This window comes from Aedes albopictus, chromosome 2 (genome assembly GCF_035046485.1).
Source record: "Aedes albopictus strain Foshan chromosome 2, AalbF5, whole genome shotgun sequence".
NCBI classification, from domain to species: Eukaryota; Metazoa; Arthropoda; class Insecta; order Diptera; family Culicidae; genus Aedes; species Aedes albopictus.
The window spans coordinates 141,900,341-141,923,415 of NC_085137.1; the positions used below are offsets into that span (position 1 = coordinate 141,900,341).

Genomic DNA, 23,075 nt, shown 5'->3' on the forward strand with positions numbered 1-23,075 from the left:
TGATTCTGGAACACTACCGGTAGTGTGGTCTGAGCTTATGTAAATACTAACTGTTATAACTGTTATCAGATACAGATTACTAAGAACTAGTAATACTACCGGTCAAGCTACCGGTAGTAACTTCTGTGGACTGTGCCTATTTGCTTATTATCCATGCATCAGGTTACTGACAAAAAAGCGATTTGATGTACCGCAAGCATGGGTTTGGTTTATTTTTATGTTGGTCCACTTTCGGTGGAACACTCTAAACCGGTTCATTTTTACATATGACCAATTCCTGCGGGACACACGGAACCGGTTATGGAACACTACCGGTGGTCTCTAGCTCTAGCTCTCTAGCCTTAGATGCTTTCTTTTGAAAACCGTTCATCAGGTTATCGAAAAAGCCGCGATGTGATGTATCGCATGCATGGGGTTCGGTTTCCTTCCACACTTGACCACTTCCGGAGGAACACCCGGAACCGATTCCGGGACACTATTAGTTTTCCCATTTATGATCTGAGATGTTTTTTTCTTGTTATTCGTTCATCAGGATACCTAAAAAGCCATTTGATGTGTCGCGAATATTGTTTTGGTTCTTTTTTACATTCGGCCACTCTCCGCGTGACAGATGTACAAGTAGTTTCTAATGTGGGCTTAGTCTAGTTTCTTTCTAACCGCACAATTAGGTTATTGAAAAGGCCACGATTTGATGTGTCGCATGTATGAGTTTGCTTCACTTTCATATTTGGCCACTTCCGGTGGACACCCGGAACCGGTTCCGGAATGCTACCGGTTCAGTGAGGCTATTTTCCTGTTTACCGTTTATCAGGTCGTAGGAAAAGCGGCGATTTGATGTGTCGCATGCATGAGTTTGGTTCACTTTTATATTTGGCCACTTCCGGTGGGACCCCCGGAACCGGTTCCAGAATGCTACCGGTTCAGTGAGACTATTTTCCTGTTGACCGTTCATCAGGTCATAGGAAAAGCGGCGATTTGATGTGTCGCATGCATGAGTTTGGTTCACTTTTATATTTGGCCACTTCCGGCGGGACACCCGGAACCGGTTCCGGAACACTACCGGTTCAGATATAGTCTGTGACTATTTTCCTGCTTACCGATCATCAGATAATCGAAAATGCTGTGGTTTGATGGGTCGCATGCATTGGTTTGTTGCATTTTCATATCTGGCCCCTTCCTAGGGTACCGGTCCGCAACACCTAAATGGCCATAACTCCGAAACGGCTGGACCGATCTGAACCATTTTCAATAGGAAACAATGCCGCGTCGAATGAACCATCGGTCGTTGAAATCGGATCATATTTACTATCTAAAAATGAGGTGACCTTTTTGTACACATACACACACACACACGCACACACACACACACACACACACACACACACACACACACACACACACACACACACACACACACACACACACACACACACACACACACACACACACACACACACACACACACACACACACACACACACACACACACACACACACACACACACACACGGGGCAGCAGGGACAGGGGTCCAGGGGCTTGACGAACCCCCCCTTCTGCGAGTCGGGTGGAAGCTTGGGAATTTTTCCTAAGCGAAAACTGTTCACACACCCGTGTGGATTACCACCATTGGCACTTCCTTTGGGAAGTGACCGAGCTTCTGGTTTCCAGACAGCTCAAGCAGAGGATGCCTAGGATGTGGCGGGGTTTTAACAGTGGGCTCTGTTGGATCCCCATAAAAAGCCACACATCTGCAAGCAACTCCGTACAAGCGACCTGGTACCGCTTCCAAAGTGCCTTAGCCCAAACACCCGGAGTGCCAACCGGCACATCAGGATCGATGCCAGTAACATCCTGATTATGGCATACTGGTCAACGCAAACGACAATGGACAAGTTACGGAATACGGATCGGATGGCGACGATGGGCTGGTACTCGTGCTATTCTACTCCCTGAGTAAAGTAGGGTGACACCAACTTGAAACGGCGAGTGGGCTAATGGTACGTTTGCCTCCGTCCCGGTAAAACCTTGGCAGGCCTCCGGATACGTTCATCATCTGTACATCATCTCTGATGCGTACTAGGCTCGGATGAACCATTCCCGACTAACGCTGATCTGGCTCTGGACATGAACCCCATGAAGGAACGTGTCCAACCCTCGCTTGGCCTCCCTGATCCATAGATAACCAAGAGATCACGAAAGCGACTAGATACAACGGATGGTGATAGCGGTGCGGAGGGGGGACCCTGAAGAATGGAAGATCAAACAACAAACAACGAAGCAGGAGCGGCAAATCCGTTTGCCAGAACTGGGTTGGCGAGGACACCACCATCGCAAACCCAGCAGGTGCAAAAGCTACAAGGGCAAGAGAAGGAGCACCAACAGATGCAGCAGCAGCAATACAGCGCATGGTCGAGAGTACCAAAACTACCAAGGGTAGAAGTAGCCAAAAAGCTGGTAGACGAGCTGCACGAATACGTCGACAAACGAAGCAACGTGCACAAGGACATCAAAGCGTTGGTGATTAAGATCCAAGGGGCCCTTGGATCGGCAGTTAAAGAGTGGAAGAGTATGGCACAGAGAGCCGAAGATGCAGAGAAGGAGCTCTTGGCAGCCAAGACTGCCAGTGAAGCAAGCCGAACGTCGGAAGCGAGAAGGCAGATCACTAACAAAACTGCGGAGAAAAATAGCGTGGTGGAAAGCATCTCCCAGAGGATGCAAACTACACCCTTTTTCACGCCGAAGAGACCAAGGGCATCGCCAGGAGAAGTGAGACCCGGTGGCTCCAAGAAACATAAGGACGCCCCCGTTACTGGTGCACGCCATCCAGTAGAGAATGTCGTCGCAGACGGCCATACCCCGTGGCAGGTCGTCGGCAAAAGAAAAGCGAAGTCGGCCGGTAAAAGCAGGTCCGACAAACGGAAGCTCATAAAGAGAAAAAATAAAGGTGACGCTCTCATCGTCAAAACAAGTGACGACTCGTACGCGGAAGTTCTGCGCACCATGCGGACTAATCCGGACCTTAGGGAGCTAGGGGAAGATGTGAAGAAAATTAGGCGCACCCGCAATGGGGAAATGATCCTCGAGTTAAGAAGGGATCCAAAAGGAAGCAGCTCCTCCTACAAAGAGCTTACCGAGAAAGCTATGGGCGATAAGGTCGAAGTCAGAGCCCTATGTCCGGAAGCAACCCTCCTATGCAAAGACTTGGACGAGGTCACATCGGAGCAGGAAGTTGAAGTAGCTATGAAGGAGCAGTGCGAGCTAGGAGAAGCCAGGATGACCATCCGTGTAAGAAACGGACCTTCTGGCACGAAGGTGGCATCGATCAAACTACCGATCGATGCAGCCAATAAGGCACTAAGAGTTGGCAAGATCAAAATAGGCTGGTGTGTGTGCCCCCTGAGTATCTCTCAGCAACCGGAAGTGTGTTTCAAATGCCTAGAGTACGGCCATCTGGCAAGAGATTGCAAAGGGCCTGACAGAAGCAAACTATGCAGAAGGTGTGGTGAGGAAGGCCACAAAGCTCACGATTGCAGGAAGTCCCCGAAGTGCCTCATCTGCGCAAACACAGAGAACAGCAATCATCCGACAGGTGGCCGAAGATGCCCGGCCTTCAAGCAAGTGAGTGCAACTAAGTCCCAGTGGAGGTAATCCAAATCAACCTCAACCACTGTGAGACTGCACAGCTTTTGCTGCGACAAGCCGTTGTGGAGCAAAACTGCGATGTTGCTATTATTTCGGAGCCATACCGAATCCCCCCCGAAGATGGAAACTGGACAGCAGATAGGGCGAAAACAGTAGCAGTCTGGACAGCGGGAAGATATCCCGTGCAAGAAGTGGTGTACTGCGCAGATGAAGGTTTTGTGGTTGTGAAAATCAACGGAATTTTTATATGTAGCTGCTATGCCCCACCAAGATGGACGATAGAGCAGTTTAACCAAATGCTGGACAGGATAACCGAGGAGCTAATCGGTCGAAGACCAGTCGTCATTGCCGGCGATTTTAACGCTTGGGCGGTCGAATGGGGTAGCCGTCTCACAACCCCAAGAGGAAGTAGTCTACTGGAGGCCCTAGCTAAGCTAAACATAGACATCGCCAACGAAGGTAGCACCAGTACGTATCGTAGGGAAGGTAGAGAGTCTATCGTCGACGTCACCTTTTGCAGTCCTGTTCTGATGGGAGCGATAAATTGGAGAGTATGTGAGGAATACACCCACAGCGACCATCAAGCCATCCGGTACCATATTGGAGGCAGGGCTCGGCTGGAGTCACGTGGGACACAAACGAATGAGCGGAGGTGGAGGACAGCGAACTTCGAAAAGGACGTGTTTGTGGAGGCGCTAAGGCTGGAGAGCAATTCACTGAACCTCAGTGCAGACGAGCTGGTAGCGGTACTATCCCGCGCGTGCGACGCTACAATGCCAAGGATGGGAAAACCAAGAAACAGTCGACACCCCGTCTACTGGTGGAACCCAACGATTGCTGATCTGCGAGCACAGTGCTTACGAGCTAGAAGAAGGATGCAGAGGGCTAGAAATGACGGTGATAGGGAGCAACGTAGGTTACCTTACAGAGCAGCAAGAGCCGCATTGAACAAAGCGATCAAGCTCAGCAAGAAAGCCTGTCTTGACAATCTCTGTCATAAGGCCAACTTGAATCCATGGGGTAGTGCGTACAAAGTAGCAATGTCGAAGATAAAAGGTCCTGCGGTACCACCCGACAGATGCTCGGAAAAGATGAAAGTTATCATCGAGGCACTGTTTCCGATTCACGAGCCGACAATCTGGCCGCCCACACCGTACGTCAATCAGGATACCCACGATGAAGAAATCAGGGTGACTAACGAAGAGCTGATCGCGGTAGCGAAAGTCTTGCCAATCGAGAGAGCCCCTGGCCCGGACGGGATACCAAACGTGGCCCTAAAAGCAGCAATCTACGAAAACCCGGATATGTTCAGGAGCACAATACAACATTGCATTCAGGAGGGCAGTTTTCCTGACATCTGGAAACGACAGAAATTGGTGCTACTGCCAAAGCCTGGGAAACTTCCCGGCGACCCATCAGCGTATAGGCCGATATGCCTATTGGATACCGTTGGTAAATTGTTGGAGAGAGTGGTCCTAAACAGGCTCACGAAATACACTGAGAGTGAGAGCGGTCTATCAGAATTGCAGTTCGGATTCCGGAAAGGCAGGAGCACTGTAGATGCCATCAGAACGGTTGTGGATGCTATGCAGACGGCGCAGAAGCAACAGAGAAGGGGAAACCGTTACTGCGCGGTGGTCACCCTAGACGTCAAAAATGCTTTCAACAGTGCCAGCTGGGCAGCAATTGCCGATTCGCTGCACAGGCTGAGGGTACCTGAGTATCTATGCCAGATTCTGAAAAGATATTTCCAGAACCGCAGATTGATCTACGAAACAGACGCCGGAAAGAGGAGTGTGGCTATTACGGCGGGCGTTCCACAGGGATCCATTCTGGGCCCGACTCTCTGGAACGTCATGTACGATGAGGTTTTGAAACTGAGCCTTCCCAGAGGAGTAAAGGTCGTCGGATTTGCGGATGATGTGGCGCTGCTTGTGATCGGAGAAACACGAGAGGAAGTAGAAGTACTGGCCACGGAGGCGATAGACACGGTGGAAGACTGGATGCGGGAGAAGAAGCTATCTCTAGCTCACCACAAGACTGAGATAGTTGTCATCAGCAACCGGAAGAATGTGCAGCATGCAACAATTGTGGTTGGCGAGTGTACTATCGACTCGAAGCGCGAAGTCAGGCACTTGGGAGTGATGCTAGACGACCGACTGAACTTCAACAACCACGTTGACTACGTCTGCAAGAAGGCCACGGTAGTGATCTCGGCACTATCCCGGATCATGCCTAACAACTCTGCGATCATCAGCAGCAAGCGGAGACTACTAGCGAGCGTATCATCATCCATCGTCAGATACGCAGCCCCAGTGTGGTCGTCGGCATTAAAGACTGGAAGAAACCGCGCCCAGCTGAACCGTACGTCCAGGCTGATGGCGATGCGAGTGTCGAGTGCGTATCGAACCATCTCGTCAGACGCCGTGTGTGTAATAGCCGGGATGATCCCTATCTGCCTTCTACTGGAAGAAGATAGCGAATGCTACAGGGACCGAGGCACAAGAGGAATTCGGAAGAGAGCGCGAGTCAGCACACTACACAAGTGGCAGCAGCAGTGGGATAACGCTGCGAATGGCAGGTGGACTCATCGTCTAATTCCCAACGTGTCGATGTGGATCACCAGAGCACACGGGGAGGTTAACTTCCACATGACACAATTTCTGTCTGGTCATGGGTGCTTTAAGCAGTACTTGTACAGATTCGGCCATGCCAGTTCACCGATCTGTCCTGAGTGTCGGGACACAGAAGAAACACCGGAGCACGTCATCTTCAGTTGTCCAAGGTTCGCGCATTCGCGAGGAGAAATGGCAGCAATTGTCGGCGTCGACGTAAATGTGGAAAATATCGTCGAACGTATGTGCAGCGACGAAGAAAAGTGGAACGTAGTTAACAGGACTGTAGTTCAGATCATGGTTGTACTACAGCAAAGTTGGCGGGAGGAACAACGATCGGTTTCGGGAGACATTCCTTCGCCGGGAAACTCTCTGACGGAGTAGAGCCGAGGGCTAGTAGAGTAGAACGCGTCGTAGCACCGGTCTGGGTCGTCGGAGCGCCAGTGAACCGGACGCCAGGACCCACCGGTATCGCTGGAGGGACTTCGGCACCCTGCCGGTAAGTTCGTAATGTCCGCAAGGCGTAGAAGATGTCTGCCTCCGGGCGGGTCTGCGCTGAATGGCGAAAAATGTAGGAGATTAACAAATTACTAACAGGAGCTAAATGGTTCAGCATAACGCATGTTGCTTGCTGATTGGCGAAACCTAACAAATTAACAACAAGAGCTAAATGGCTTAGCATGGAGGTAGCGAAAGAGCATAGAAAATTTTAACAATAACAACGTAGAATAACAAATTGGTGATGGTGCACAAGGCACATAACGCCTCCCCTCCGAAGAAATACTGCATGGTGGTACCGGAGGGGAATTCAAGGTGGAGGTGAACTAGGAGAGTGTTTTTAGTGGGTAGGCGCACATTCGAATCCCACACAGCGTCTTTTGAAGATTTTTGGACTTCTAGAATAAAAAAAAAAAAAAAAAAAAAAACACACACACACACACACCTACATACATACACACAGACATCATCTCAACTCGTCGAGCTGAGTCGATTGGTATATAAGACTTGACCTCTCCGGGGGCTCTATCCAATTTTCGTTTTTGGAGTGAACATATAGCCTTTCGGTACACCCTGGTGCACGAGAAAGGCAAAGAGGTATGACAGTAAAAAAAAGATCCACTTAGCAATTAATTCAGAAACTGGAAAATTTCATTTCATTTTGTTTCTTGGTGTGCCATTTGAAATTGATTTTGACAATAGTTTTGGCAATTTTAGGGTGATATGGGGTGACTTAATTTTGCATGGTGAGTATCATGGGGCAAATTTCCCCATGAATGAATGCTGCAGATCTACAAAATAATAATAATTTTTTTTTTATCTAGTTCGTTTATTTGGGGCTCAATCGCGTATAACGCTTTACGGAGCCGAGGATCTTGCTTTGTACTTAATAGTATACATTATACAGAGTAATAACTTTTTAATGATATCTGTTAGTAATGGGTGGAAGCCAGGGTACTCGTGGCAGCTCGAGGTTAGAAGGTCACATTTTGAGGGATGGACAGGGTAAGGATTGGGCCAAAGGTTTCACTGCTGCTCATCCGGGGGTGAATCGCATCTTGCTAGCGTATTCGGTGCCTTGTGGTGTTGGTACCAACTTGTTGTGGGACTTGGTTTTCCGGATGGCCAGGAGCAGCTTGGTAACACAAAGAGGACAAAACAGAGAAAAAAAAAAACTGGAGAAGAAAACACAAGCAAATTAAACTTTTATACCAGCAGAGCGAAGAAAGTCGAAAATACATCCCATGTATGTGACATCGCGGGTCCCCAACACATCTCTCACAAGAACAAAGGGTTGTCTACCTCGGGCCTCAAGGGTATCCAAAAGTAGCGCTCTGGAGGCGTCATTATCCGGGCATTGCCAAACTACGTGGTCGATGTCATCATAACCGGAACCGCACTTAGTACAAACATTGCTCAACGCGAGGTTAATCCTGTGTAAATGCGCGTCTAGCGAGTAATGGTTGGACATAAGTCTTGACATCACGCGAATGAAATTGCGACTTACATCCAGACCATACCACCACACTCGCAAAGAAACATTAGGAATAATGGAATGTAACCACCGTCCCAGCTGGCCATCTCGCCAATCATTTTGCCAACTTTGAAGAGAACTCTGGCGAACAAAATGGAAAAATTCATCATGTGAAATTCTTCTATCATAGATCTCACCTTCCTGTGCGCCCACCTTTGCGAGAGAGTCCGCCTTCTCATTGCCATAAATTGAGCAATGTGAGGGGACCCATACAAAGGTAATCTTGTATGATCTTTCGACCAGTGCACCCATCTGCTCCCTTATTTTTGTAAGAAAGTAAGATGAATGTTTTACAGGTTTCATCGACCGGAGTGCCTCAATCGAACTAAGGCTATCCGAGAAGATGAAGAAATGGTCTACGGGCATGTTGGAAATCATCCCCAAAGCGAAGTTGATTGCTGCCAGCTCAGCAACATAAACCGAACAAGGTTCCTGAAGTTTGCGGAAGGCGGTGAAATTTTCATTGAAAACACCGAAACCAGTGGATCCATTTATGCGAGACCCATCAGTGAAGAATCTCTTACAGGAATTGACATTTTGGTACTTTTCGTTAAAAATGCGAGGAATAGATATACATCGAAGTTGATCTGGTATTCCATGAATAGCTTGTTTCATGGACAGATCGTATTTAACAGAGGAACTGTCATTAGTGAAGTGTACACGGGGAGGATTATAACTTGGTAGGCTTATATCAGATGACATGTAGAACAGATAGATTCTCATGAATTTTGATTGAGTGTTCAGACTGAGCATTTCTTCGAAATTTTCAATGACAAGTGTGTTGCTCACTCCACCCTTGATAAGTAACCTTAGCGAGAGCTCCCAGAATCGGTTCTGGAGAGGTTTCACCCCTGCCAGGACCTCAAGGCTCGCATTATGCGTTGAGTGCATACAGCCGAGAGCAATACGCAAACAACGGTATTGAATTCGTTCCAACTTTATTAGGTGGCAGTTTGCTGCTGAGTGGAAGCAGAAAGAGCCATACTCAATAACAGAGAGAATAGTCGTTTTGTAAAGTTTTATGAGGTCTTCCGGGTGAGCACCCCACCATGTTCCGGTAATTGTGCGTAGAAAATTGATCCTTTGTTGACATTTTTGCACCAAATACTTGATTTGGGTACCCCAAGTGCCTTTTGAATCAAACCAGACCCCAAGGTATTTCGAAGTCAAAGACTGGTCGATTTCTATTCCCAAAAGATTGAGTTTCAGTTGGGCTGGGTTCCGCTTTCTAGAAAACACAACCAATTGAGTTTTTTGCGGAGCAAACTCGATCCCTAAATCTCTTGCCCAGATTGACAGATTATTTAGAGAATTTTGCAATGGTCTTTGCAACATTTCTGCATGTGGGCCTTTTAGAGAAACCACAGCATCATCTGCAAGTTGTCTTAGCGTGCATTGTCCTTCCAAGCAACTATCAATGTCTTTCACGTAAAAATTATAAAGCAAGGGACTTAAACATGAGCCTTGGGGTAGGCCCATGTAACTTATTCTGGAAGTTGTCAGTTGTCCGAGATTGAAGCTCATATGTTTTTCTGACAACAAATTATACAAGAAATTATTTAAAATTCCTGGAAGTCCACTATTGTGCAGTTTTTCTGACAATATTCCTATGGAAACTGAATCAAAGGCGCCCTTAATATCCAAGAAAACTGAAGCCAGTTGCTCCTTTTCCGCAAAGGCCAGTTGAATATCTGTTGAAAGCAACGCTAGACAATCGTTTGTTCCTTTGCCCTTGCGAAACCCGAACTGTGTATTTGAAAGCAAGTTATTCGATTCGACCCAATGATCGAGTCGTGATAGGATCATTTTTTCCAACAATTTCCTTAAACATGATAACATAGCAATTGGGCGGTATGAATTATGATCAGACGCTGGTTTACCAGGCTTTTGAATAGCTATTACTTTGACCTGTCTCCATTCATGCGGAACGATGTTGTTCTCCATGAATGAGTTGAACAGGTCCAGTAATCGTCTTTTCGCGATATCTGGGAGATTCTTTAGAAGATTGAACTTGATCATATCGCGTCCCGGAGCGGAATTGTTTGATGAAAGAAGAGCCATAGAAAATTCCAGCATAGTGAAGGGTCTGTCCAGAGGACCGTCTCCTGAGGATGTTTCCCAAGAAATCGGTTGTGCTGGGACTGAGTCTGGGCAGACCTTTTTCGCGAAGCTAAATATCCAACGGTTGGAGTATTCGTCACTCTCATTAGAAGGAGAGCGGTTTCGCATGTTGCGAGCCACTCTCCAAAGCGTTGTCATTGAAGTTTCTCTTGAGAGACCCTCAATGAAGTGTCGCCAATAACTACGCTTCTTCGCTTTCAGCAGGTTTCTCAGCTGTCTTTCGAGCTTTGCGTACTCTTGATAAAGATCTGAGGTACCGTGCCTACGAAAAGTTTTGAAAGCATCAGATTTTTTAAGATACAACTGGGTGCAATCATCATCCCAACCTAGTGTGGCTGGTCTTCTTTTGAAGGTTGCACTTGGAACACGTCGTTTTTGTGATTCTAATGCACTCTTATATATCAGTTCAGACAGGAATCGATACTCATCCAAAGGTGGGAGGGGATTGAATGATTCGATGCCAAAAGATACCGCTTCTGCATACTTTTGCCAATCGATATTCCTTGTGAGGTCAAAAGGAACCTGAATTGGATGGTCTGACCTTTCACTATTATGCTTTATGGTGGTTATAATGGGTAAGTGATCACTACCATGAGGATCCTCGATTACCTTCCACAAGCAATCGAATGATAGTGAGCTTGACCCCAGTGATAGGTCGAGACGACTTTCTTTGCCGTCAGATGCAATACGTGTCACTTCACCTGTATTTAAAATGTTCAAATTGAAATCGTCGCACAAATCATAGAAAATGGCCGCTCTATTATCGTCATATGGTTCGCCCCACCCTGTACCATGCGCGTTCATATCACCCAGAATTAAAACTGGATGTGATAGTGCAGAAACCGCATTCCAAAGATGACGGCGGTTAATTGAAATTCTTGGAGGAATGTAAACGGAAGCTACGCAAAGTTCTTTACCCTTTACGTTTATTTGGCAAGCGACGATTTCTACGCCAGGATGAGTCGCGATTGGAATTCTATAAAATGAGTAAGTCTTTTTGATCCCCAAAAGAACTCCCCCATAATGGTCATCTCTATCCTGGCGTATAATGTTAAAATCGTGGAAGTTGAGTTCATCTTCAGAAGAAAGCCATGTTTCACAAAGGGCAAATATATCACAATCAGAGTTGTGAATCAAAAACTTAAACAGGTCTAATTTAGGTTTTAGACTATGACAGTTCCACTGTAGCACAGTGATCATATCTTGTACCTCACTTGATGAATTATCCATCGAAAGATATGATCGCAGCAAGGAGGGGCCATGATTGTGTCAGATTCCGAAAATATTCTTCTACTGTAGGTATAAACATATCAATAATGCCTCTTAATGTTTCTGGAAGGCTGAGGGCATTATATAAGCGATCCACGAGAACCCTAAAAGTAAACAGTCCTCGCTTGGGTCTAGGAGGCTTGCTTGAACTGCGAGGAACTTTGGTAGCTTTTTTCTTGCTACCTTGTCGATTATTTCTCTTTGAAGTGTATTTAACAGGCGGAGACGGGGGTGACAGGTTCTTGCTACAACATGGAGCTGAAGCTAGAGGAACCTGATTCTTCGGAGTTTTTAAGTTTACCCCGTCTCCTTTATCATTAGGCAAACTTTTGAGGGAAGACTTTAAAAAGACCTTTCGGCGCAATCCCGGGGAAGATGATGACTTCCTTTTTCCAGGTGCGTGTACCTCCGAAAGAGATCCACCCTCATCAGTTTCGCCATCGTCCTGATCATCGGAAGACAACTCCTGATAGGGATTTTCAACTGGGACAGCTGATTCAGACACGGAATCTGGTGTTTTAAAAGATTTCACCATCTCCGCATATGTCTGTTTGGAGCGCTTTATGATAGAGCGACTCTCATTTCGAATGCGTCTTTTGTAAGCCGGGCAAACTTGCAAGTCGTGTGGATCTCCGCCACAGTAGCTACATTTTTCCGCTTCCTGTGTGCAAGAGTCCTCCAAGTGAGCTTGGTTGCATTTGCCACAACGGGGCTTGTTGTCGCAAAAGCTATCACTGTGACCAAACTGCTTGCATTTGGTACAATTAAAAACCTTCGGCCTAAAAAGATGCACTGGGTAAAAACCACCATCAATTACAACAAATTCCGGGAGGACGGAACCTGGAAAAGTCACTCGAAAAAACGCTGAAGGCGAGTACACCTTTTTATTTCCTTCCATGGAAACCTTAGATAAGCGTTTACAGTCTAGGATAGCCACATCAGGAATTGACCTATTTTTGAATCGACCAAAGCCGGTCTTGATGTCCTCACATGTCAGCATTTCGTCGAGGATCTTCCCCTCCACCTCCACTTCTCGTGCTGGCACATAGACCGCGTATTCAACAGTAAACGCTTCGTGTTGAGCAATTTCATTTGCTGCTTTGTAGCTAGGTGCGGTAACACGCAGCTTGGATGCTTTCACTTGGTGAATAACGGTCCCAGGATACTTACGCGTCAGCTCTCGAGAAATCGAAAGCATATTCAATGGTTTGCATTTGCGCCGGAAATAGACAACCCAAGGTCCAGGCGAAGATGGCTGATAAAACCGCGTACGAGCAATGATATCATTGGGAGGCGTTTCGCCTCCAATCGAATCGTCCATGTGGAAACAAATTTATGGAAAATAACTCAAAAGTGCAAAAGGGGAAGAGAAAAACCTTAAAGTATTTACAGTGCACTTTCTTCCTTAGGACGACAACTGTTTGGTTTGTAAACCAAACAATATTAATAATATATAGAAAATAAAAAATAAAGCAAAAAAAAAAAAAAAACTTGTATTAATAATATACGAATTCAATTCTTATGTTTATTTTAGCGCACCCTGTAGGATGCAAAAAAAACGGTATTGAAAAAAAAGAAAAAATAGCTAATAAAAAAAAAACAAAAAAAAATGTTCTGTTATTTACAGTTTGTACACCCTTACCCGTATACAGTAGTTTGGGAACCACTGTTATGGATGTCAAAAAAAAGCACGTGGTCGAATGTGGACTGGGGATACAATAGACAAAAGCGATTAAAACAAATTGGGCGGACAAAAGAGTGTATCGAAAGAGTGATACTTATCTGACCGGAGCAGGTAGATATTTATCACAGGCAGGCAGATGGTAAAGCTGTCCGTCGCGTCTGCCTTCGCACCCGTCGCCGCCGTCCTCTTTGTTGACGGAGGGGCTGATGATGGCGATAATGATGACTTTTGGATGCGATTATTCGTTGACCTTGATGTACGATGATGCAAGCACCTCGCTTCCGCGTTGCGCTGGATACCACCTTGCGACACTACACTTCGCACAAGCAGGAGAACGCACGATATAAAAAACCTTCCGCAATTGCGGGGGAAAAAACTCTACTTCTACGAGGTCTATCGCGTGGTGAGATACGGAGCACACGTCCGACTCGTCCAAATGCACAACAGGGAATGAAATAATAATAATTAAACTTGCAAACATGCGTTGATGCACTATTTCAGACCATTTTTATGGGTTTATACGATTATTTAGGATTATTTGATAACTCAAAGCACTCTTAAGCTTGCGTATCGCAATGGTCACCTCCATCTGCTTGTGGTAAAGCTTGCTGGGGGTATATTTTATCATATACACCTAGATAATTACAGGTTTTCAATATATTATCATTATATTCAGATTCATAACTTTCAACATTATCATCACATCACACTGGCGTTAAATTATGCGCACACATGAAATGAGTGATTGCAAGAAAGACTAATGTCAAATCATGTTGGTGTATTCGGCACACATATTCCTTGAATTCCAACGAAAGCAATTAAGGAGGTTAGAAGCAAAGGGGCGTAAGTGCCAAAATCCTACTTTTGAGTAAATGATTTAAACCTCATTGTTTGAAAAAAAAAAAAACATCCCATACAAAATGTATGGAGTTTCAAAATTGACCCAATTTTCTCCGATTTATTGTATTTTTTCTAATCATCGTGAAAATAATCTTAAAAAAGTTCCTAAAAACTTGAAATTTGAAGAATTTTTTGATATACTTATGTAGCTCAAAATCGACAAAATGGTCCCTTACACCCCTTTGCATCTGGGCCCCTCAATTACAAAGCACGGTGTGTCTAAAACCGTTGTTAACAAAATAAAATACTCATCTAAGCGGTACCCACCATTCGAAAGATATAGTATCCAGGTATCACCTCTGAAATTTTGGAAAGGTTTCATCGAGGGAATTGATAGTTTGAGCGATTTGAAATTTTTGGGCGATTTTCAATGAAATTCTCTTTGAACCAACCTTGCTATTTTGTGAAAACATAGGCGATTAGCCTTGAGTCGTTGTCAACAGCGAGCGAAAAGTCTCTTTCCACCGCAGCATCTGTGCAACCGCCCGTACGAATAGCACACGAATGGGTTCGACACCGATCAGCGATGTTGGTAATTATCTTTCGTCGCTGAGCGGACGCCTTGCAGTCAAGCCGTGCTTTTCATCGCTGAAAATGCTCATCACGAGTCATAGTTGGCTTGGTATGCGTGCACGTTTGTGTCGGTATATTCGAATGCTTTATCTGTGTGCAATGCAAGCGTTCGGTCCAAACAGTAGGTATCTATCCAATCCATTCGGTATGACCGAGCCGAACAAACGAGCGCGCTGCGACACAAGCAGATGCTCACACAGTCATTATGTTTTTCTTCCCATATCTTTGCTCTTGCCCATCAATAATCAGAGCACGGCATAATCGCGCGTGATTAAAATACAAATGATGAGCTTTGATGAGCAAGTAATCGGTGAAAAATAGCAACATTGCTTTGAACTATTAATATTCAATCGTGGTTGTATCACGATCGTGGCTATCGACCTGTCCCTCATAAATTTAGAATTCAACATTCGAAACGTATGGTATTCGAGTATTCTTACTGAAAATTTGAGAACAGTTTATCTACAAAAGGCAAAAGTTAGCGTGAATTGAAATTATAATCCAAATCCATAGGTTTTTATAGCATTTATAGCAAATAACCCCAAAATTATTGTTCTATTGTAGATTAATAGTATTCATTTATGCTTACAGATAGTTTCTGTAGTTTAGGATACTCACCATGCAAAATTAATTCGCCCCATATCACGCTAAAATTGATAAAACTTATGTCAAAATCAATTTCACATGTCAAAAATATCACAATAGCATACACCAAGAAACAATACGTGTAAAAATTTGGTAAAATTTCGAAGTTTCAGAAATTTTTATTAAGTGGATCTTTTTTTCTGTCAAGGTACCCCGGGGCAAGTGGGACCTAAAAAAGTGCTAGTTTGATTTTGTCATGCCAAAAAATTCTGAACATAAATTATTTTATAATTTCAATGGTTCTAAAAGACATTGTTGGTATATTTCTTCATATTAACGGGCATTAAAACTGTTTCAAAATTTTTAAATTCTATATATCATGCATATATATAAAAGTGTAGCAGATCTTCATTTACTCCGTTTCACGGAGCAAATGGGACCTATTCGGAATGTTTGTACATATGGCTTAATATAGTTGCTGCTTGTAAGGTAGCATAAGTATAAATATCTCGTACAAATAACTATGTTCTGAAATTTGTGTTGAAAGAGTTTGTGGTACCATAAATTACGTAACACATATAATAACGAATTACTGAGAGAAAAAGTTTATTTAACTCTAGCGGCTCATACAAAACCAATTGATTTTTTACAGCACCATAAAGTTAAATGACGGAAGATTTCAAAACTTGCTTTTCATATTACATAGTTTATGAATCTCACCAAAAGATTTTTCAAGATTTACAGATGTTATGTTTTCCCATACATTCCCGATTGATTACTTGAGACGCCCATTTTTACTTCACTTTTGTGTAAATTTTGACTTAAGCTGAAGAAAGCGAGATCAAACTATGAAATTGTGTTTGTTTACTCTCATAGGTCTCACTTGCCCCAGAGGCTGAAATGCACTGGGGTAAGTGAGAGCAGTTAACTAAAGGTAATAAATGAAAATAAATTACAGCTTTTTCGCTTGAATTAATTTGCAAGCACTCCAAATATTATTCTGAATTCGGAAAAGTTTGACTTTATTTGTTATTATATTATTAAACGACGAATGTAGTAGAGTACGTCAACCTCACTAAGTGAAATTAAAATGATATATGAACAACAATAAAATATATGGTCTCTTCGTTTGCCTTAAAAATAGATAATAATAAAAATAATAGCTGTAGGTCTCACTTGCCCCGGGGTACCTTACCTAATTTTACGCAACTTTCCCAATCTTATCAGAAATCACAGAATTCCTAAAACCAAACATTTTTAAACACAGATTTCGAAAACTATGTTTAATCGGTGAAGTGCATTCATTGAAAGGTAAGGAGTATATCGTAAAGTAGTTGCAAATATTCTCAACAGCCTTATACATAATTTAATACCTAGTTTAAGTAATTTTATTTTTGAAGATAATGTGTAAATCCTTGAAAAATTAAATGGCATTGTTGATTTTCTAAAAGTAATCATATGGCTGGGACTTTAATCTGGTATACTAAACAATTTTGCACACCTTTTAAAAAACTTAAATTGCGAGAAATATGCGATAAAGTGCGAACGTTTTATATTTTTGTGCAAATATATTCTCCCTCAGAATGCTCATAATATAGGCAAAACAAATTTCTCTAGAAAAAAAAATTCACTGCATTTTAGCGCAGTTCTTAAAAATCTAAAAAAGGCCATTTTTAAAGAACCATTTTTCTATGCTTCTCCAAATCCCGTTATGCATACAAAAAAACATAAAGTTTAAAAATCGAATTATTTAAATTAGGTATTTTTTTTTTAATTTATTGACGAATTAGTTATAGCAGAGAATGGAATTTTATAACCAATGAGGATATTTAAAGTAGAGCGTCAAAGTTTTAAAAAAGTAAAAAGAAGTAAAAATATAGGTTTTTGTAAGTCGACAATTTTGTAAACTTTAAGGATTTTTTTTATCAAAAATTGGAACTTTGAAAGTCGGTGTTGAGTGATAAGTTATCTGTATATAACTGCTAACAAAAATCAATAATTTCCAGATTTTTTATCGTACAAATTTTATTCAATACTGGTTATTGAATATCTGAAAATCTTTACCAAATCGCGTTTTATGCAGATTTTTATTTTATGAGGTGCATTCATTCAACCATATTTTCAATAATTTTAACATTTGCCGAATTTCTTTATTTTTTTTTAATTCTGAACTTGACTATATTGGGAAGATTATGTATAAGAGCCGACATCCAAAAGCCAACCCAGCTTTGAGATAGAGCATCCTGAACATTTTCAACTACTTTCCGATACACTCCTTATATTTTATCATTTTCGCATGGTTTTTTGTATTATAAACTGTAACCACTATATGGTGGACCTTTTTTGTGCCGGTCACTGTATCGATTCCAACTTCTTACTAGGTTCAATTGCCAATTGAATCATTGAAAAAAAACTGATCTGAATTTTTGTTGTATTTAAATTTAATAGATTATTGGTGAGAATGTTAAATGTAATTTTCAAGATTTGTTTGGATTTCTTGAAACATGGATCTATTTATATTTTTAAAATCAAAAATTCGACCACTGGAAAAAATCTGGAAAACGCAGGAGAATTCATTATGATTAATGAATATTAGACAAACTGTATTTGAATGAGAATGGAATGGTGTAAGACACGAATTGGCTAGAGAACGGGATTTGCACAATTCTTTCACAGCAGCGTGGGCTCCGATGTGTTCGCTTATAAAAAATCTGGAAAAGTGACAGAGAAAGCAAAAAAGCGAGAGAATCTGTATTAATGTAATAATTATGGAAGGATTGCTTAACGACTGGATATTGCAGCTAGAGAAACGTTATGTTTTCCGGCCATGGCAGTCTTTCAGAGCAGCAAGGACAATATTGCATCAATTTCCGACGGTTTCGGTAATATATTTTACCATTTTCAAGAAATCTATATGAATGATCGAATAATTTCTGATTACCTTTTTTTTACTTACAGAAGTTTTGTTCTCTTGTACGGAATGGTAGTGCTCTACATTGGATTGTCCATTCAATTTGAAATGGCGCTCGCTTCGGCTATGGATACAGTGTGATATTACTATCTTACATTTATAGTTACATTTGTCTACTCACTGCATGTGTGGCGATATTTTCGCACAGTTTTCCCGAAACCGAAACCGAATCCGTCGGAAATTGAAGCAATATTTTTCTTGCTGCTCTGAAAGACTGCCAAGGCCGGAAAACATAACGTTTCTCTAGTAAAAATTATGAATCGCGAGGTATTTCTCTATTGCAGTATGTCAAATAACCTCGTAGGCAGCGCTAAATTTGCCTTAACAGGTAATTTATGATGAAAAAAGAGTAAAACGAGCTCAATAATTTATTAGCATGTATACATTGCTGCATTGCCGACCCTGCACAAATATGAGACAGATTTCACTACTTATTGATGGTTGTTTACTCTGAGATCTCATAGAATTTAGATGAATATATTCACCAGCATCTTCACAGATGTCCTCAGAAACGATGTTAAACAAAAAATTTCAGACGTCTTTCGATGTTTCCAATCAAACGAACTTCAAACTCACCCAATGTTTCCATGCACAGTGGTACTGTTCGCGCCCATCGGGCGCTCCGGTGGCGAAAGTGACCCACTTTCCCATAAACGCTTTGGTGCCCCACTTTCCCCTACGAGATCGAACAGCGTCACTCGAGCTCCCACAAAAGTAAACACGGCGGCGACAACGATCCCAGTGCGGGACCACTCACCACCGACGATGATGATTGATGATGACAGCTGCGAGCGCGCGAGCCTCATCGCGGCGGCACCCAGTTGGAAGAACATGTGCAGGCCGCTCGTGAGTGACCGTGAGTTACTTCGTTCGAGCAGTGCAGCCAGATCGACGGAAGGTTCTAGAATGTTTTATCCGGGAATATTGTAGAACATTCTGGATGCCTTCCGGAGTGCTATAAAAGGAGAGCACCACCACCGAACAACGAAACAGTATCAATTGACCCGGCTAACGGTCAAGTAGTGTGAAGTGATAAGTGTAAAAGTGAAGTGTAATTACAAGCGTTGGCGTGGCTTGGACAACGCCAAGTTTAGTGCAATAAAGTAAAGTGCTTAAAGTGAAAACCCGTGTGTTCTTTCTTGCGAGAAAGAAATTCCCGTTTGAGGCACTGCGGAGCCCCAAACATTTTGGTCCTACGAACCGGATCAAAGGAGGATTTCTGGTATCCCAGGTCTCGCAAGCTCCGTCCCGCCAGGAATCCTAGAGCTCCTCGCTTGAGGCACTGCGGCGCCTCAACATTTGGTCCTTCGAGCCGGATCAACGGAGGATTCCTGGTACCCCAGGTCTTGCGAGACTCCATCCCGCCAGGAATCCAAGAGCTACCCGCTTGAGGCACTGCGGCGCCTCAACATTTGGTCCGTCCGAACCGGATTCAGTGCCCGTGGAGTGGAACCGGCCTACAGTCCCCGGTTCTATATCGAAGCGAGGAACCCCTGCCGGTCAGCGAGCCGACCGGAGCCAACGACACCTTGCCGCCGGCAAGGATACCAACCCGTCGAGGCCTTCTGCTGATTTGAGGAGCAATCAGTGGAAGCAGGACCCTATCCCTGGAGACCGCCGGTCAACAAGGGATCGTTACAGTGATTAGTTCCCCTGGTCAACGAGGCGACCAGCTGAGGAATCCCTGCCGGTCTGTGGACGATCGGCACCAACGGTGTCTTCTTTGCCGCCGGCAGAGGCACCATCCCATCGGAGGGTTTCCGTCGATCGACGAGTCGGTCGGCCCCAGCGAAGTTTCCTACTGGTCAACGAGGCGACCAGTCGTAGGATCCGTACCAGTAAACGAGAGGATCGTTGCAAACGGTGACATCCTTGCCGCTGGCGAGGACACCAGCCTATCGAAGAGTCGGTCGGCCGCAGCGAAGTGTCCTGCTGGTCATCGAGGTGACTAGTCGAGGAATCCCTGCCGGTCTGTGGACGATCGGCACCAACGGTGACTTCTTTGCCGCCGGCAAAGACACCATCCCATTGGAAGAATTCTACCGATCGACGAGTCGGTCGGTCACAACGAAGGTTTCTGCTGATCGAGGAAAGATCAGTGGAACCGAGATCCTTTCCCCTGGAAGATTTTCCGCCGATCAGCCAGGAGATCGGCACCAGCGAGTTGTTCCCCTGGTCAACGAGGCGACCAGTCGAGGAATCCCTGCAGATCTGTGGACGATTGGCACCAACGGTGACTTCTTTGCCGCCGGCAAATACACCATCCCGTCGAAGGAATCCCGCCGATTGACGAGTCAGTCGGTCCTGGTGAAGCATCCTGCTGGTCATCGAGGCGACCAGCTGAGGAGTTCCGTACCGGTCAACGAGAGATCGGCATCAACGGTGACATTCTTACCGCCGGTGAGGACACCAGTGTATCGAAGAGTCTGTCGGCCGCAGCGAAGCGTCCTGCTGGTCATTGAGGCGACCAGCCGAGGAATTCTGCTGGTCAGTATACGACGAGCATCAAGAGTGACATCTTTGCCGCCGGCAAAAGCATCCACGAGAAGATTTCCAGCCGATCACCGAGGTCATCGGCCCAAGAAGAAGTGTTTCCTTGGTCAACGGGCGAGAGGAATTACCGCCGGTCAGTGCAAGATCGGCACTGGATTTGTCATTCTTGCCGCCGGCAAGACCACCAAGAAGACAAGGTTATACCGGTCAGCGAGCCTTACGATCGGTACCGTCAAAGCCTTCTGCTGATCAAGGAGGTATCAGTAGAAGCGGAATCGCCCCTACAAATCGTTCCCCTGGTCAACAAGGCGACCAGTCGAGGATTTCCGCCGGTCAAGATAGATTGGCACCGTCGGTGAATTCTTACGTGGGCACCGGAAAGAGGACTTGTCGACCAACCACGACCGAGTGAAGCATTCGAGATGAGATACCACACACCGGAATTTGAGGCACCCGCCATGCATGAGACACAGCTGCTCATCCATCTCCGTGAGCAGGTCTCGCGGAAGACCCGGCACATCTTGGGAAACCTGGTAGAGGCAGAACACGACCCATCGAAGATGACATCATCGCTCCTGCGGGTGTACGAGAACAAGTTAAGCATGTACTACCAGGAGTACGCCAAGCTTCACCAGGAGATCTTGGATCGCATCCCGGCATCGGAGTTCGAGGATCAGGGTGACCTGGAGATGGACTTCTACCGGCTGCACACCGAAGCGCTGCTAAGGAGAGAGCAGCTATCCGCGAGCTTGGCTGGTGAGTACGAACTCAGCAAGAGTGAGCGCCGTGTTTTGAAAAGTTTCCAAAGCAGGCAGCGATCAGAACCTGCTCCAGAGGAGCTCTCAGGCCAGTCCAACGTGAAACCGCTACATCACGTTGCGACAACCGTCAGCAATATGGAGTCCGCTCAGGAAGAGCGCTCTTATTGGTCCAGTGTGACGCCAACAAATCACACTGTGACACCTACCCAGCCAGCAGCCAAGTCGCAATCGAGAGAGTGCCGAGCTTTTGGTAGCCTCCACAACCGGCATCAGTTGAAGTCCGTCTCAGAAGAACTCTACGACTCATCCAGTCTAGAGCCGCCGGCAATCTCTGAGACGTCCAAGGACGAACCGAACAACGTTTACAGGGAACACGATAGGTCGTCCTGTACGAAGGAATCGCGTCACACAACGAGATGTGGCGTACCAAGCACTGAAGATCGACAAGGCGCGGATTGGAAGCGGACTTCCCTCCGTACAGAGTTCACACCGACGAAGCTATCCAGCCAGTCCTGTGTGCAGCTATCGAGTGGCACTACGATCCCCGTCCAGGTAATCCAACCGGCCAGCAAGGATTGGATATCTTCAGGATGCTTGCGGATTCACAACCAAACGCAGTCTGGTCTCAAGGAACTCTCTGACGCGTCCAGAACAAACCACCAACCGAAGGATGTTCAGAAGGAGCACTGCAAACCGGTAAGTATCCGGAACCATCGCCAGTCGGAGTCCGCTCAGGAGGAGCTCTCCGGCTCACCAAGTTACACCGTGAAGTCTGACGAGTCAGCAGCCCCTGGTCTACTGCATAAAGTGGATCATCAACACCACTTGGAGTGCGATAAGGAGGAGCACTCCCGACAAGCAAGTGTGGGACCACATCCGAACGCCCATTCTACGACATCCGTCGAGCATCCGGAATCTGCTCGGAAGGAGTATTCCGAGCAGCTACGTCGAGTGGAGGCTAGCACCGAGACTGTAACAGTGGCAGCCGTGAAGCACCCAGAGTCTGCTCAGGAGAAGCTCTCTGGTCCGTCCAATGAGGAACAACCCGTTCACACTGCGACATTCGTCGAAGGGTCCGACTTCCTCCAGAGAATGCAGACCAGATCGTCCGGACTGGAGCTGACGAACCACGCCTCATGTACAATCGAGTCCACGGAAAGCACGAGAGAATCAGAGTCCGCTCAGGAGGAGCTCTCTGATTTGTCCTGCGTAGAATACCCTCTGCGCACTGTGACATCCGCCGTGGAACCAGAGTCTGCTCACAAGGAGCATTCCAAGTCGTGCAGTGATCTTCCAGATTCCACTGCAGCTAACCCGAAACACGTGAAGATCGCTCAGGATAAGCCGTCGCACGTAAAGCCATTGAGTAGTGCAACAGCTGCAATCCAATGGGAGATCGTTCTAGACGAACCGCATCTGCTGTCACAC

The 23,075-nt window shown here is 45.2% G+C and overlaps 2 protein-coding genes across 7 annotated transcripts in view; both read left to right on the forward strand.

The window, feature by feature from the left end:
• LOC109416537 (nyctalopin) overlaps nt 1-23,075 on the forward strand; it is a 705,340-nt gene that overhangs the window by 156,500 nt on the left and 525,765 nt on the right. The gene's annotated exons all lie outside the window — the stretch shown is intronic.
• Nucleotides 1,886-21,135, forward strand: LOC134286210 (uncharacterized). Its single transcript, XM_062847794.1, has 6 exons — nt 1,886-1,925; nt 2,283-3,619; nt 3,685-6,040; nt 18,989-19,239; nt 20,130-20,337; nt 20,411-21,135. The coding sequence occupies exons 1-6, from the start codon at nt 1,886-1,888 to the stop codon at nt 21,133-21,135; spliced, it is 4,917 nt and encodes a 1,638-aa protein (XP_062703778.1).